We start from the raw sequence: 17,629 nt of genomic DNA, 5'->3' as shown, positions 1-17,629 counted from the left end.
GCAAGCTATAAAAATAAACCTTTCCAATTCACAAGAACAGCAATTAAAATCAAAGTAATCTTAAAAATATCGCCACAGTTCATGTTTTGTGTGTGGCGTGAGAAACAAATCTACTAGAACAGTCATTTAATTAAGACCTTAGAAAAATTTCAATACCACAGTCATACTATTATCATCATTTTTTTTCTAAGGATTTTAATTTTAATTTGTTGTAGATCAACTGTGACTTAAATTAAAGGATTAAATAATTTCAAAATGCAAAAAAATGAGGAAAAAAACAAATAGCATTATTGAGAAAATAAATAATGTTTAATAATTTGGTAAAAATTGCAGGGATGTTGAAAGCAATGAGAAAACTGCACCTATGAGAATCTACCTTTGATAGTTTCAGCCTTTTTTAAATAGACAATGCAGACAGTGGGCATGAAAGCAGGGAGAGAGTAGGGACAATGATACTCAGTTAATGGTCTGAAGTGGACTCAAACTCAGGCAGTTCAAGTCTCTAAACCAGGGGTGGGGAATTCCAGGTCTCAAGGGCCGGTGTCCTGTAAGTTTTAGACTTGATCCAACACAGCTGATTTAAATGGCTGCATTTCCTCTTCAACATGTCTTAAAGTTCTCCAGAGGCTTGGTAATGAACTAATCATTTGATTCTTGTGTGTTGACCCAGGGTGATATCTAAAACCTGCAGGACACTGGCCCTTGAGGCCTGGAGTTCCCTCACCCCTACTCTGAACTATACCTCACCAGGCAGTAGCATTTCGCTATATGAGTTTCTTGCTCAAAGGAGTGACACAGTTCCTTGGTGCCCCTGCTAAACTTTGCTGATCTAGCATAGCAAGTTCAGGTTTTTGTGTAACCAGCTAAGAGCAGGTCAAGAACGATGTAAACTGAAGCAATGAAGAGCACCTGTTGGATAAACCTTTAGAGCCTTTCGATGGATGATCATGATATTTGAAACTGTGACACAGTGAAAAAATTATGCAGTTCTAGTAATGATCAAATTAATAATGATAAGAAAGTCTTTGGCGTGTGAGTACCTGCTGGCAGTGTAGTAACACTGAGTGGCAGGCTCTCAATACAACCCTGTGTATTACAGCCTCTGATCCAGAAGCTGTAGCTAGTGTAAGGCTGCAGGTCTGTCACAGACAACCAGACGCCTGCTGCTGTACCTCCATCCAATGCACCATCACCATCTAAGAGACAGAGAAAGAAAGACATGTAAGGTCTTAGGCCAAGCAATGTATAGCTAAAGATAATGAAAAACAGTGAATGTTTTTTATTAGTGTTACCACTCTAAAGACAGAAAAGTGACTTGTAAGAAGAAAGAAAAAGGAAAGAGGAACGAGAGAGAGGTCGTGAGAGAGAAAACCCCCCCACTGAGATTAACTTGAGAGTAATCGAAAGAGAGAGGTCTCCATATTGAGGTTATGCAAGGATAGTCAAAGAAAAGGGATCAGAAAATCATAGTAAGCAAGCCTATCCAATATATTTATACAGACACACCCACACACACGTAATTCTGTGTGGATTGATGAAGGCCGTTTGTATCAAAGAAACAGGAGGTTATGGGCAACTAGAGCGAAACACTGTCTCTCTTTTCCTTCCACACTGCTTCTATCCTTCTCTCCACTCATCTGTTGGGTTCTCTGTGAGGCATAGATCAAAGTGCCCGACAGTGAGTGTGTATGACAGGGAGAGACTTTGTGAATATGCGTAACTGAAAAAATGAGAATATGCGTGTTCTCTTTTCTCGCCATGTCCAGTCTATCTGTTGCTTTTGTTGTGTCCCCGTGGTATTGCTGCTCCTCATATCTTACATTGTTTTTACTGTCTTTTCTAATCCATCTATGGAAATATGAGCTTCTCATCTCCCTTTTTTCTTTATACTATTATTGAATTGCAACTTGACTTTGTTCCTCCTCCTATCTTCATACCACTTTTATAGTCTATACTCCCATGTCATTTCCTCAAATCATTGACACAGTATCAAAAAGAAACAACAACTTGTCATTTCTATGCTACTGTATACTGATTACTTCTTGATTACTTCCCCATTACATGGCTGACTTTCAGTGCAAGCTGACTTTGTGAGTGAGAAGTGTGATTGTGTATTCCAATTTGCATTTGTACTGACATGTCCATTTCTATCTATGGGTCTTGATAAAAAGGCTTTACGTCTTTGTAAAGCCTTTTTGACCCTACCCCACCCCTCCAAAAACAGTGCGGATATGTCTACACAATAGGCAGAGTCTCAAGCAAAACAGATATGTTACTATCTATATGTTACTTTTTACCCCGGTAGGAATGACTGTGTATTATTAACATATCCATATCTTTATTCAGAAAATGAGGCTTTCACATTTTACAACTTCCACAGTTGTGATGTGAATGTTTTACAGATAAAGTTGGGTTTGTTGCCTGGCAAATACTATATGAGACCTGTGCATGTGTAAAGATAAAGATGTAGCTTTTCGCTGTTACCTTTGCTTTTGTAGTATATTGTGTAGCTAAGGTTCCCATTCGCTCTAGGAGGGGCTGTCCAATGTGCTCTGAGAGATCTTGAACTCTGATTGGCCAGCTCCAACAGTATAGGACCTTCTGGGGCCATCTCTAATGTACGCACATCCACCTTAGAAGAACACAGATATCAAAATGCATAGAAGAATACAGATATGTAGCATTTTTATCATAGCTCCACTAACACTCATTCATCCAACAGCTATTGGAGAAATACAAAAAACTGAAAATAATGCCTCTCTCAGTCTGATACAACCTGTCTGAAATGTTAAAACTAAGCATTTTCAGATGAAACCACTCTACACAAGTGGCCGGCATTATCTCTGCCACCATTTTTCCGTCCTCTTTCATCATTACAGTCTTCTTCTGTCTCATTTCTTCCTGTCTGACTCTCCTCTGCTGCCTTCGATTCCCTTCCACCTCATCTCTCACTTTGCTCTGGCCATTTACTCTGTCCTCATCATTTACTCTTTTTGCCTGAAATTCCCTTCTTCTCCGACTCCTTTTCTCCTTTTCCTGCCCATCCTATCACCTCTTCCTCTTCTCCACTTCATCCTGTTTCACCCTCCTTCACCTGCCCACCCTCCTCTTCTCTTTTTCTGCTAGGTCAGCAGTTCTCCTGGTGTTTGACTAAACATGGCATCTGTATTGGAAAAGTGCCCCAAAATATGGCCTGTTGTCAGAGGCGTCGTTGAAAATGAAGTGGCATTTCCTACCAAATGTCACCGTGGCCACACCAACCCTCGTTATTGAGCCGAGAGAATCGATCACCTTTATGACTCCCAATGACACACACGTACACACAGACACACGTGTGTGCAGGCATTGCCACATATGATTTTGTGCATTAGTTAAAGCGCTAATGAAACTCATGAAAATAATTCATGCATAATTTTATAAAACTTTTGCTACGCTAAATTTGACGGGTGTATTTGACAAAAATGTAATGTTGTGTTTTGTGTTTCATACTTTTGGTAGAAACTAGAATTCATGTTGAAAAATACTCTGCTGTTTCATGTCATGGTCCCTGTGGTACTCACCAGTTTTTAGTTGTTTCTTGTTTTATTTTCTGCTTGTGCCTTCTGTGTTCAACTGTCTCTATCATCTTAATTAGTATTCATATTTCAGTGTTTCAGCGATAGTTGTTGGAGGTTTTACTTTAAAGTTCAGTTTTCTCATGTTTCTAGCTGTGGTTACTTCCTGCTTTTGTTTCTGCTTCTTACCCACATAATTTAATTAATTCCACCTCTCATCACCAATCTCCCCTGTGTGTCAATAACAGTCCCGTTGTTCCCTTTTTCTTTGTCAGATCATTAGATCCGGTCAGTTTTGCCTACTTCCATACCCTGGATATAAATCTTTCTCAAGTATCTCTTAAAAATAAGTTCAAAAGCCAATATTCGGTCAGTAACACCAACAACACAATTATTTATAAGGCATTACTATATGACAAAGCATCTTACAGTTTGTTATACTATATGCTATAACACTGACTGACCATCGGTCCCTTGCCACAGCCTCGTGCTGTGCAGGCCTGCAGCCTGAGTACATGCCGGCTCCAAGGAGAGAGTCCCTCCACCAAGAAGAACCTCTGGGAGGAACTGGTGTTTAAAATGAGAACTCCATCCAGCCAGAGACCGTAGCTAGTTATAATACCTGGGAAAAGAACACATCTGATTAGAACATGACAGAATAAAAATTTAAATAACAGGGAAAAAATACCCCAGGCAACAATAGAACTGACATTTCTTAACAATCCTTAGTATTTATTACAATAAAAGAAGTCTATTGAACATGGAATTCCCGCTCCTTGTCACATTCTGCTCACATCCCCTGCCCTGAATAACCTCTGACCAAGAGCAACGATTTAGACAGTGATGTTAAGTATCACAACTAATCATAACCATTACAAGCTTTCATCGAGATCATTTCCTGTAGGTTTTCAGAAGATAGTTATACTGAGATAGTTTTACACTCTGTTTGGATTGGTCACTCATATGCAATAATACTGCATCCATAGTGTGAGGCATTACAATCATAAAGAGAGCTTTACTATGACGGGATGCAGTCTGGGTCACTGGATTACAACGCAAATGAAAACTGACTTAGGGGCTGCAGACCTGCCAGTCAGGTAGAGTGATCCAATGATAGAAACAGCACTGAAATGACAAATGTAACCATGAGTGTTAGGAGGATAAAAGCCCTAAGAAGGACAGTTGTACTACGATGAATGGGCGCACACACACACACACACACAAATAAGGGTGCAAATAGGTGTGCACACTCTAACCTGCACACGGACAAACTGCACATATGTAGTTTGTACACACGTATCCATACCCACACACACCAGCACAATCATTACATTACATTACATCCACCTAATAAAAAAATGAAACAGTAAGGTGCCAAATGTGCTTTTCCTTAATAAAAATGCATACAGGGGGCTCAAAAGATCAGCGCTAAGAACTAAGAGTCTATTCTGCTTTAATCATGTGTGGGTTTTATTATTGCTCAATAGAGATATACACACCTATCAGGAAAACGAAGACACGAAAAAACCCACAGACACAAGCTACATCTGGGGAGCTCTTAATGTGGCCAATCACATGCGTGTGAGAGCGTGTGCATATGTGCGCGGACATCTGTATGTGCTTGTGTGTGTGAATAAGCCCATATCAGTATAGGCTGTAATAAAGACAGGTTGGGAAATGAAGCAGCGAATGCATAACAGGCTTATTTCCCCTCTTTGTCTGCGTGTTGCCCCGACCTAATCCCCGAGAGGATTATCCCCCACAAATCCCTGCGGAATTGGGGAGAAGGGGGGAGAAAGAGTGAGAGGAAGGAAGAGAGAAAGAAAATAACATAGGATCTAGGTCTTCTGGAACCCATCACCATCATCATCGTGGTTGTTGCCATCCATTTGTATAAAAAAAGGAGTTAGTGAGGAAAAACGTACTGATCTCTTCTTCTTTTCTGAGCAAAAATTAAAGCTTTTTAAGCACGAGATAATCGGGTAATCATGATTAAGTGTTTCCCTTGTTATAAATTTCTGTCATCAACTGAGAAAAGCTTTAAGTAATTTATCCAGGCTAATATGCTCACACATCACAGGGTTTATGGTGCAAAATGCACTCATGTGGCATTAAGCGTAAAACACACACGATTCACATTCCACACACACACATTGTGGAATTACACATACTTTAACGAGCATGACAGTAACATTTGATAATATGTGGTAGTGTGTGTGGTATGTCAAGAGACTGTGAAATGGGAGGGGATCAAGGGGTTTTCTTCGCTTAATTAATTTGGTTTCATGAGATATACTATTTGTTGATATAGTCCTTGAGATTATCGATAAATACATCATTTTCAGTGCACCATGTCATACATAATGTTACTTAAACTTACTGTATTTTCACGGCTATTTAACTACTTACCTTTAAGAGTTGTATTAAAACACATGAGTTCATTTCAAAGCAAACATCTGCTGACTTGACCTATGTCGATTCAGAAATCAAGATAAACTGTTTAAAAAAGTGGGGCCAATCTCTTTTACAGTAACTACTAACGTATTTCATAATGCATTTCACATCTTTGGGAGTATTTCTGTGCTTTTATCACAGACAGCGTTTTAGCTTATGCTGATTAATGTGTATTTTCATTGGAACACACAACAACAATTAGCAGGCCATGGACGATATCGGGAAAAAGTAAAAGAGATGCAACACAGCTGCATTAACAGTTCACAAGAGAGAATGCAGACGTTACTTCTTAACCTCTACAAACTGGGATGCCCCATGTTTCTTTTCTACCTACAGGTGAATTCTGCATTCTGTCCTTAGACTGAAGACATACATGCACTGATTTTTGATTTATAGGATGTGGGACGATGAAAACAGAATTAAATTCTGAAACATTTAAAAAAAAAGAAAGAAATACAAATCCATATCTATTATTTCCCTTTCAGAAGATTATATCAGTCTTTTGCAAATTTTGATTACGAGAGAGAATCACACTAATAGAATACGGATCACTCGTTCCCTTCTCTAAATAAACCACACAGCTTATGTAGTTACGCTGCTCCTTTTTTGATCACTTTAACTCTTTAAATTCTGTTTTAAATAGACACCTTAGACTCTTAAAATACACTTTCCCCCCAGATTTTAACTGGGGACAGGTGAAGAAGACAAAGGTGAGAAGAGGAGAGAGTAGAGGAGTAGAGAAAACAGAGAGAAAGGCCATCACAGCGAGTCTACGCTCTTTCAGCCTGCAGTTCTCTCTTTAGTCAAAAGGGAGCACTTTTCATCCACTTAAAGGAGCTTGGTGAAGCGCTGTCCTCTCCCTCTCGGTCTCTATTAGTCTCGATCTCAAATTGTTTGTTCTCTCACCCTGTCTCTGTCTCTTTCTCTTTTCGTTATGAGTCCTTTGTGCTCTCTCTTTTTAGTTCCTCTTTCTGTTTCCCTCTTCTTCTTCTCTACTCCTGGAGACTCAACTGATTCCTCTCACTCACATGTAAATGATCTTCTGTTTCACGGTAACAGGAACAGCATCCTTGAAACACGGACAAACCTTTATATCTGTATTTATGTCATAGACACAGGGTTATGGTAAATAGCATCACCTTTTAATCAGTTCTTCAGGTCTATTAATATCACATGCTGTTATCATCATGACATTCTTCTTCTTCTTCCACTTCATTCAATGCTCATGTTATTCTTGATAACAATTTATTTTAAAAAAATCCATGGTTTTGTATTTTTGTGTAGGTGTGTACCCTCTCACCATTCGGAGTGTCAGGAGGAGTCCAGGTGACATTGAGCGCATTGGGGGACAAAGGAGTGACCAGTGGTGCAGGGACATTTTCAGGGGTGCTCTCTTCAGTCTGAGCCTGGCTTGGTGGACTTAAAGTACATCCACCTCCTGTACAAGCCTGCCATGCACACACATACACATGCACACACATAAACAATAACATAAGAATGAATATGATACAAACGAACAAATTGAAAGTCAAAATTAAGGCGCAATGGACTTACAGCTACTGTGATGGTGTAAAGAGTTCCAGGGGTTAGGTTGCGGAGCGTGTAGTCTTCAAAAACTTCAGAGCTGTTATAGGCTAGCACACGCTCTGCACTGTCATGATACAGGAAGATCAAATAAAACTCCAAAACACCATTTATCTGAGAGGGATGTGACCACCTAGAAATGAAGAGAAAAATAAACATAAAATAAATTCGACCTTTCACTTTTCTGCTTTTCAAAAATCCTAGTGTGAAAACTTTACTGTAGCCCAGTGGGAAACACTTTTAATATGACTATACTTATAATTCAGCCAGTTCCCAGTTATTTCCTATTAATCATTTACTTATGTTTTTTTTCCCTATTTACCTAAAATCTAATATAGTTTAGGACTTTATACAACAGAAAAAAAAACCCTGTAGACTTAGTTGCATCACTTCTCTGCTTAACGTTTTTTTTTTCATCGTGTTGCAAAAACCTGGTACTTTAAATATATAGAAGTATTGGCTTTTGTTAACATTTGATCAAAACATTTTACATTTTGGTTTTTCACAAATTGATGCATGCTCAATCATCCAGGCAAGTAAATGTCCAAAACCTGATTCTGTTCGCTAAGAAAACGCTATGTCCAGATGAACAGAATCAACTTTTCGAGTTTTTCACAAATGAAACTAAACTGCAACCCTCATGAGGTTCAAGGACGTCTTGAATCGTCTTGACTGTCTGTTAGTATCTAATAATGCCTGTTTGTTTTTTTTAAATAAATAATAGTATTTGATTTGTAAACTCGTATAAATATATGTTTGGCATTTTTTAATGTTGATGGTCAGGATAGTAAGAGACAAGAAAGGAAGGAGAGAGTGGGGGTGATAGCACATGGGTAACATCCTGGGGAGACTTGAACCCAGGCCCCTGCAGTAAGGCTTTGTCATATGGCTTGCCTGCTCGACCAGGTGAGCAATGCCAAACTTTATGAATACATTACCATTAAGTGCAGAGGTCTGCACAACGCTCGAATTAAAACATCAAGATAAAAATAAGACGCGAAAAAGGAGTGAAATGTGTGTCTGTGTCTGTGGCAGTCCCGACTGAAACAGACTGCGCTGAGTATCTGCATGTCAGTGTCTGCCTTCATCACCATGTTTCTTCTGTCAGCTGAAGTAAACACAGTGCAGTGGTAGGCTTCCTTACATGTGCACAGAGGCACGTACACACACGTACAGCACACTGCGCACACAGTTTCCTTCAACAGTCAGGCTGAGGTGTCTCCTTTTCTATATTTAGAACAGGAAGGTCATCCCCAGCAAAGAGGAGAAAAAAAGACCAGAAATGGCATTAGGAAATCAAGACATGTCAACTATCTAGCGCTGTTATAAAAAGGGGGCCAATGTGAAAGAGCACGACTCAGGAAAATATATTTATATAATTACTGCTGTACTTTTGTTGGTTCTAAGTTTGAATACTAATGACTAAACAGATTTGATGTGTTTGGATTCTGCAACATAAATGAGATGTTCCATCTTTACAATGATTTTGTTCAGAAAAGATAAAATCTTATTTGCCAAAATGTTTTGGTTTTTTTTGCAAACTCAAATATACTAAATTAAATCTGTTTTAAGCTGGCAGTGAAGTGTGTTCACTAACTATTACACATTTTATAAGTAAAAATCCCTCTGATAAGATATTTGATAACTAAGATTTTCTGAAGTATGAAGTAAAAAAAAAAAAAAGTCATAAAAAAGGAGCACTAAAATACACTTTATAAATTGTCCTGCAATTCTTACAAATCCCTGAAGGCAGTACAACCCACCTGGCATGGTCGCGAAGGGAGGCCATTTTAAAAAGTGATGGATTCCTTTCTTGGGTCCTCCCATTAAAAGCCATTTTTTGAATGACTGATGAGTGTGTGTTAGCACACAATTAGCCACTGTGGCTAATCTATCACATTTATTATAAGATTTATATGCTGTCGATTGGCAGCGTGATATATGTCCACTTTTGAAAAACTGAATCAAAGGGGAATTGTAATAATCTGTATAATAATTCACTATGGTAATTGTTTTAAAAGTGCGTTTTGAAAGTAGTGTGAAAAAGCCAGGTGCCCTCTCTGAATGTTAAATTTAAAAGCAAACATTTGAGATGATGAAGGTTTGAGTGTACTGTTAACCTGCCTTCTGCACTTTTGTTCTCTTGCATATTTCCTTTTGCTCTCTAAATTGTACAAGCAACACAACAACATAAACTACAGAGAATTTTACAGTGGGATCGGACCTTTTTTGGGTCCTCAGACGGACATCATTACATGTTTTTATGTATCGGCTCTTCCCATATCAGTACTCGTGTGTGTGACCACACTCATCTTTAAACATGCTCATTTTGAGCTTATCTGCATAAACTTTTTGGAACTTGTTGGCAATATTTTTTTTGCCAAAAGTCTTTCTGGTACTTCATGCTACAGTAGGTGTTTCAAATGCATCAAAACACGCACAGACACATATGCACACACACACGCACACACGACAGAAAATGATTCCAGTCACAATCTATGCATCAATGAATTCACTTCAGATTGTTTCAGAATGTTTTATCAGGTTCTTTTCATTTGTGACCATGTGCATATCTGACAGTATAGGTATTCATATGATCCTATGTCTGCTTGGTTGTGTATGAATGTGTATGAGTCAGGCAGTGTTTGGTGAGGGCAGGATATAAATCTGCTGATACTGTTTTGTTTGCCTCCAGCAGCCTTCTTCAACCTTTCTCACAGTCTCTCACCCTTCTCTTCACCTATCCCATTTTCTTTAAGAGATTTTTTCTGTGTTTTTTTTAAACAACAACAAAAAAAATTATTTCATTCTCTTTACTATTTCTTTACATTTTTTCCTAGCTATCTTACTTTTCTCACAGACACAATAGAGTAATATTGACTAGGTCTGATCTCTCAACCTTTGCCTATTACCAATGTGCTAACAAGGCAATATACAGCCTTCCCACACCTAGTGAATATGTTGATCAAAAGCATTTTAAAGGCTCAGGAAATGAAACAATACACTCCCCCACTCTATATAGGAATACTGTGGCGGTCAATGCATTCTGTCAGGTAATTTAATTTTCCTTTTCAACAGCCAACCTGTATAAACTACCTGGACCTGTAGTTTAAACAGGTTCACAGAACGAATATTTTGTAAGAAATCTTTTTGCAGTGCATTTTTATTTTAAAAAACAAAAACAATGCTAAACAATCAAATACAAGTATATGATGCCAACTGCACCTCAGTTTACTGACTAACATGTTTCTCCAGGTTTCTCTGATTTTGGCTTGATCTTCTTACCCAAGTGCTTCTAGGATTACTGTGGCAGTGGTGTATATTAGCTCGCTGGTTTCAGTGATACCAATTGTGGGGATGGTGCGTAGAGCAGTGTTTACATCTGCAAGCATCTCATCTGACGATACTCTGTCAATGAGTTGGGGTAGTCATAGATCATTTGGTAATGTGTCTAACTTGAGTCTGGAAACAATCATCATCAGCTTAGTAGATGCATTTGTCAATGTAAGGGGCTCATTTAGTTCCACTGTTCTCTTCTGCCAAGGTTTGGCTCATCATTTCCACACTTTGACTGCATTGAGCATTAGAAGCTGTAAACCTGAAACTGGAAGAGAGGACCCACCAGACTCCAGGTACAACATTAGAGGTTTCTGATGTGGAAAAAGAGTGCAATCCTAGGAACAGCTAAGATACTGCACAAAACATTCAAACTCTCAGGCCGCTTGTAGAAGATCCAAGCTTGAGGAACACATACATACCACACTCTGGGGGTGACAGCGAGATTAATAAACATTTATATATATATGTGAATGTTTATTTATGAGGGATAGCTCAGTAGGTAGAGTGGTGGCCCCATGATCGGAAGGTCGAGGATTCAAATCCACTGAACGGCTACCCTGAGGTACCTCTGAGCAAGGTACTGTCCCAACACACTGCTCCCCGGGCGCCCAGTGGCTGCCCACTGCTTCACTGAGTGAATGGGTTAAATGCAGAGAGCAATTTCCCCACGGGGATCACGTATAAAATATTATTATTATTATATAAACATATAGTATATCAAACAGAAATTAAAAAAAGATTCTGTCTTCAAAACTAGGGCAATTAGTCTCCATACTATCCAAACACTCACAACCAGTTGTTAGAAGGAGAGTTTATGCAACTCATTGGGAAACATGCTCCTGACCCAGCTTTTTTAAAGGTGTTGCTGGCATCCAAATTAAAATTAGCAGGAAAAGAAATGCAAAATCTGTTTAAAATTTTTACTTTGTAATATTTAGCCAGTGTATCAGTAACTTGAGCTCATTCAGCTCATGATCCATAGCAATTCACAGGTTATTGTAATGTGCAAAGTACAGAAAGAAAGACCGAAAGAAGTTTTTTTTTCTTGCCACTGGTTCGCTGCATTGCACAAAATAATGAGAATTACAGTAAATCCATTGGCAAACACTAATATCCTGGACAAATTAATCTCTTTCGCAACCAAACCAAAGTGTTCAGGACTATTATGACTAGAAGTTCAGAAGCAATTAAGGCCACAAAAAGCTTGAAAATATGTGAACCCTTTAGCATGTCATAGCATTGACCATATTAGTGACGTTAACACAATGTTGAAAGGAGGGCTCCAACCAACAACTAGGACCACTGCCTCCATGATCATTACCTGCAAGACCATAATCATCAGCAATAAACAGGATACAAGTGGCATGCAACATATATGGTAAAGAGATATTTCAAGCCATCGAATACTTTTGAATTTTAGGAGGAATAGTGATTCATGTGAACATGAAAAAGTGCTTGTACAATGACAATTATGACCATGACCTTCAGCACAATTTTGGTTAAAGTCCATTTAAGTAATCTTTGTGTAAGTTTGATGAAACCTATACTCCAGGAAGAGTAGCAATGCTGTGGACAGACAAAAGTATGGGCGACACCATAGAACAAGATTTTTCAGCTGGATTAACTAAAAATAAATATAAGGCTTAAGTGATTTGCAAATTATAGCATGTTTTACTTTTTTGGGCACAGGGCAGCATAATCATGACTAAGGTCAGGGCCCTGCATGCATATGAGTAGTAATGTATTTTTTCTGCAGCGGATAACGCTAATGGCTCACACACTTTCACACACATATACAGAAAAACTGGGAACATTATAAAAAAAAGTACAGAGATCTATCTTCCCTTGTCACCTCCCTCTAATGGTGAAAGGTCAAGCGTAGAAGAATATTCTGCATGGTAAACACAACTGCAGAAGGTCACTGACTCGCTCTTGCTTAGTCTCTCTCTGTCCTTGTATACTGCCCAGGCAAAACTTATAAAATACAAATAAAGGTTTTATACATTTTGAATAATTTAAAAATGTGAGTGCACCCTAGTTCTGTGCGTATATATGCTTAGATATTACCATCAAATACTAATACACGTGTGTGTGTGTGTGTGTGTGTGTGTGTGTGTGTGTGTGTGTGTGTGTGTGTGTGTGTGTGTGTGTGTGTGTGTGTGTGTACTTACTCTACAAAAATAGTTCGAGAGTCTAGCGGGGTAAGAGTTGGTGCTTGCAGAGGTCCAGGAGGAAGCTGTGAAGTCAGCATTGTAACTTGTGAACTGTTGGTGCAACCCACTGAAGTGCATGCACTCAATATCAGGACATGAGTGGTGTATACACCAAGACCTGCAACACAAATGCACACACCCAAAAAGTGAAAGAGAGAAGCGATAGTTCAAAACGATTAACTTGTGTTGCACCTACAACCATCAATACTCCTCTTCCCTGACTGTATCTTCACTGTTCTTTCTCTTTAAGGATCTTTCTTTGTTTCAAACCTATTCTCCATTTACCATCTTTTGTAATCTCACTCTGTGTTACACATTCAATTCTTCCAAATAATGTATAATTACTATATTCATAATCCTTCCAATCACTGTGAACATCAGACACTGTGCATTATTAACCCAGCAGGGATGATATGTGCTCTCATGCCTTCATTAACCTAGAAAGACACTCATTGCTGGGCAGTAAAGCTGTATAGGATGAGTGTCCTGTTCATGTGTTTGTATGTGTGTTTATGCACATTTCTGCATTCCATGTGTATATGTGTATTGTATTAATGTGTGAGTCTATCTGGCGCATGGCTCAGTTGTGTGACATGTGTTTCATACCTTATTTAGATCTCTTTAGTGAGAGCCTTCAAAGCAAATTGTGTGTATGCACGTGCGCTAATGTTTAGTTTTCTTTGTTTCTCCGCTGCTTCATTTTCATGTGTGTGTGTGTTTAGCCGTCTTTTTCAAAGTGCTATTCCCTTGGTGAGGACTCAGACACTCTTCCTGCTTTCAAATGCTAATCCTCCACTCCATTTTGCCTTTCTTCAGTGTTCCCCTTCTCTTTACTCCGAGGCCCCATCCCTCTACAGTCACAGTTACGCTGGAGCACACACACACAACCTCACATGCACTCTCTCCTCTTTACCAGTGATGTTGTGTTGTCTGTTTTTCCCTCTGTAGACCATTTGGTTGTTGTGATAGAGGAGGTACTCTGTAATGCCTCCATTGGGCCTATCAGTGGAACAAAAAAGTGAGATGAAGGTAATATTATTATATTGTGTACACTATACCATATATTGTTTTTGTGCCAAAATCTATGTTGGCTACACATTTATTCAAGCTGGGGGAAAATATAAGCAATACAGAACCAAATTCTGTTCCTGTTTTACAATACTGTCCATTTACTACTAATTCAGAATGTACTTATTACTTCCTCGTCATTGGTGAAGGTTCTTGAGTTAAATATTAATATGCAGCATGGAGGTGAGAGAGGACAGGTAAAAACTGTATTTTTTGTTACCTTGCTGGAGGTTCCCAGTTAACATAGAGTGCTGTGGGGGATGAGACTGCAGCTGGAGGAGACACAGCATCGGGAACTGATGCATAGAAGAATAAAATCAAGTTTTTATGTTAACACAAATATAGTGATCGGCATAAGGAACTAGAGTAAATATGAACACGTAGTGTATCTTTTAAGTAACAGTGAAGAAAAACTATGGCAAGCCTTAGCTTTATAGAGGTTATCATTCTATATCATCAAATGTCACCGATAAATAATTCAGTATTTCATATGGTGTTAGACAGTGACATCGCTTTGGATTACTTTTCAAAAGGTTTTCACCAAGAGAGAAACGTGAAAATTTTATGATCTCATGTTCACTGATCTCAAATAAGGTGAAGAAAAATGTGCCTGTACTCAAGGATAAGTGAGTAAAAAAAGTGTCTGTGCTGCATTTGTGTGTGTTTTAAATTAATTCTTTCTCCAGTCTCTCTAACATGTTTCAGTGTCTTAACTCTGTGCTCAGTGAAAATCAATACAGTAATCTGTTTTTTTCTTTAACTTCAGATTGATTTTTGCTGTCTCTGTACTGACCTCTGCCGTCACATTATCTCCCCAACAAGGCCTGTTAGTCCAGTACAGATTAAAGTAACATATAACATAAAAATATGTCTTTTCCTCTTTTACTTTTTCTTTCTTCATGCATGTTTTTATATGACTTAACAAGCTGGCAAATAACCTCTCTTTGCTTTTTACCCTCTCTTTTGTCTCCTCCTTTCTTGTGCCAGCACTCCTCTCCTTTTTTCATATGCTATGTATCTCATGCAGGAAACAGGTTGAACATATCTAAGTGTGTTTAGAAGTCTCTGCGCTCTGTGTCTCTGTGCATAAAGAATCATACATTTCTTCTACTGGTAAGGACGCTGACACTGAAGTTCTGTTCATAGGTGCATGAATCTGTGAAAGTTTGCATGTGTTTGTTGCTTACCTTCCTCTGGGGTTGCGATACTCCATCTCAAATCATTATCACCATTGTTGTTACGAAGGCTCTCAGTGCAACCAACAGGAGAACAGGCACTCACGGTGACAATGTACCGAGTAGACGGAGTGAGACCCGACAGCACACCTTAAGAGGAGCATATAAATGTCAATGAATAAGGTTTACGCATTACACCGTTTAAAAAAGAATAACTTTGAAGAATACAAACTCAATTTTGTTAACTCAGCTACATGTCAGAATGCATATTTGCAGTGTACATACACTATGGGTATAGAGTATTGCTCGACACAAGCCCTGAAAGATTGTAAAAATATCCTTTGTAAGTCCTTTGTGACAAATCAGGCCTATTTGTATCCTTTACTTGAGTCTTTATCAACAAGCATCAACAACACAATTTAAATGCTTTACTTGTAACTATGGGCTGCTGTTGCTAAGCAAATCTACTGTGCTTGGCAAACAGAGAGTCTATTCTAATTGTAAAGCTTCAGCCGTCTCTCTTTGGATGTTTTTTGTCCTCACCGTCTTGGCCCTCTCCACCCTTCTCTGTATTTTCTAAGTCACCCTCTCTTCTCTTCCACCCCCTCCCAAGTCTCCCCACCGTTGTGTCCAATCACGCTGCACTTGTCTCTCTTTTTCACTCTCCCTTACTGTTACCCATGTCTTTTAATTCAATTAGGGGCCAGGGCCCCACTCGGCTGCCATTACACCCTCATTTGCTTTTCTGTGTTTTTTAGCCATTGGTGTAATTCTGCAGTCAGGTGTTGAGGCCATCATAAATTAAGAAGAAGCCTTATCAGGGTGGACTTAATGTCTGGCAAAGAGAGGGGGAGTGAATGAGAAGCAGCGAGAGAGACACTGAGAAAGACTGAGACAGAGAGCTCATCTTCATATTTGCCTAGAGACATGGCGAAGTGGATGAGAGGGGGGACGAATAGCAGCAGCGGACGCAGACATCATCATCATCATAAAAGATGAAGTGGGGAAAGATCGAAAAGTGAGCAACAGCTAGAGAGAGAGAAAAAAAGGAGCAATGCCAGGGTATGACATCATTGGGGTAGTCCTGAGTGTCTTGTTCCAAATGGAGACAGTCTCCTAAACCTGGGGACTTGCCAAGGAGAAATTAACAGGGTTGGCCAGGACAGTGAGTACATGCACTAGTATGTTTTGTCTGAAATACAAATCTGAAAAAGGAAGAAAGTAAGCAAAGGAGACATTATGAATGCTTTTTTAGTAAAGGCTAAAATGTAAAGGACAACAGGTGCAATAAGGCAAACAGAACTAAAGCTAAATTTACCTGTATGTAAAGTGATGTCTATTGTTTGTTGTTTTAAGTTTGATTGTTAAGTGCTCAAAAGAATGCAGTATAACATCCAAAACAAAAGTGCAAGCAGTAAAACGTTCTGCAACATAGTGCACATAGTGAGTAAAAATGCAAAGAGCAAAGGATGACATACTTTTGGGGAGGTGTAGAGCTTAAATAAATTTTAAAATGTGTCTTCGTAAATGGCCTGCATTTGTATAGCGCTTTACTCAGTCCCCAAGGACCCCAAAGCGCTTTACACTACATTCAGTCATCCATCCATTCACACACACATTCACACACTGGCAATGGCAAGCTACGTTGTATGCATTATATTTATGACTACAATAGTTTCGTGCATTTTTTACCTGTGAAGTTTCCGTTAGCCAGGAATGTGGCTCTGACAGGTGGTAGTTCTCGGTAGTCTCTGTTGTAGGCCTTTAGCTCATATCTGTCAATCAGTCCCCTTATGTCACCAGTGGGTGGCACCCAGCTCACCTTGGCACTGTAGGCGTTTAAACTCTGAACCTTTATTGGAGGTGGTACAGATGTAGGTACTTGAAAGGCCAAAAGGAAGAGAGATGCAAAATGAGACTGTGTAGGAAAAAAAATCCCATGGTATTAAAGAAAGAAAACAATCACATACAATAGTTAAACTTAACAAAATACATCTTAAGAATAATAATAAAAAAAGAAATACAGGAATTAGTTCAGGGCAAACAAATGTCAAAATAAAATCTAAACAGGAAAATATACATGAAAAAATATGCACGAAAAGCAAAACAACAAGATGGGCGGACATGAGAATAAAGAAAAAGCATTCCCCATCTCTCTGTGTTTTAATAGGCCCAGTAAATCATACCTCGCCATTAGCATAAATAGTATTTATGAGAGTAGTAACTTTTTCAGCGCTGATTT

At 38.9% G+C, this 17,629-nt stretch overlaps 1 protein-coding gene across 1 annotated transcript in view; it reads right to left on the bottom strand.

Moving 5' to 3' along the window:
* The window catches only part of ush2a (Usher syndrome 2A (autosomal recessive, mild)), a 228,389-nt gene that overhangs the window by 103,876 nt on the left and 106,884 nt on the right, over window positions 1-17,629 (bottom strand). The window contains exons 37-46 of the mRNA XM_085395310.1: window positions 17,080-17,268; window positions 15,400-15,537; window positions 14,433-14,508; window positions 14,058-14,143; window positions 13,103-13,262; window positions 7,563-7,725; window positions 7,309-7,456; window positions 4,019-4,176; window positions 2,485-2,632; window positions 1,041-1,196 (exon numbers count right to left, since the gene is read on the bottom strand). Coding sequence (XP_085251436.1) covers window positions 1,041-1,196; window positions 2,485-2,632; window positions 4,019-4,176; window positions 7,309-7,456; window positions 7,563-7,725; window positions 13,103-13,262; window positions 14,058-14,143; window positions 14,433-14,508; window positions 15,400-15,537; window positions 17,080-17,268 — 1,422 coding nt within the window. The remainder of the gene's footprint in view (window positions 1-1,040; window positions 1,197-2,484; window positions 2,633-4,018; window positions 4,177-7,308; window positions 7,457-7,562; window positions 7,726-13,102; window positions 13,263-14,057; window positions 14,144-14,432; window positions 14,509-15,399; window positions 15,538-17,079; window positions 17,269-17,629) is intronic.

The sequence above is a fragment of the Rhamphochromis longiceps genome, linkage group LG1, assembly GCF_057381845.1.
Source record: "Rhamphochromis longiceps isolate RC_006_pf linkage group LG1, R_longiceps_female_GT1.1, whole genome shotgun sequence".
NCBI lineage: Eukaryota > Metazoa > Chordata > Actinopteri > Cichliformes > Cichlidae > Rhamphochromis > Rhamphochromis longiceps.
Note: the sequence above shows the minus strand (reverse complement) of the source record. Positions and strands in the feature narration are given on the sequence as shown.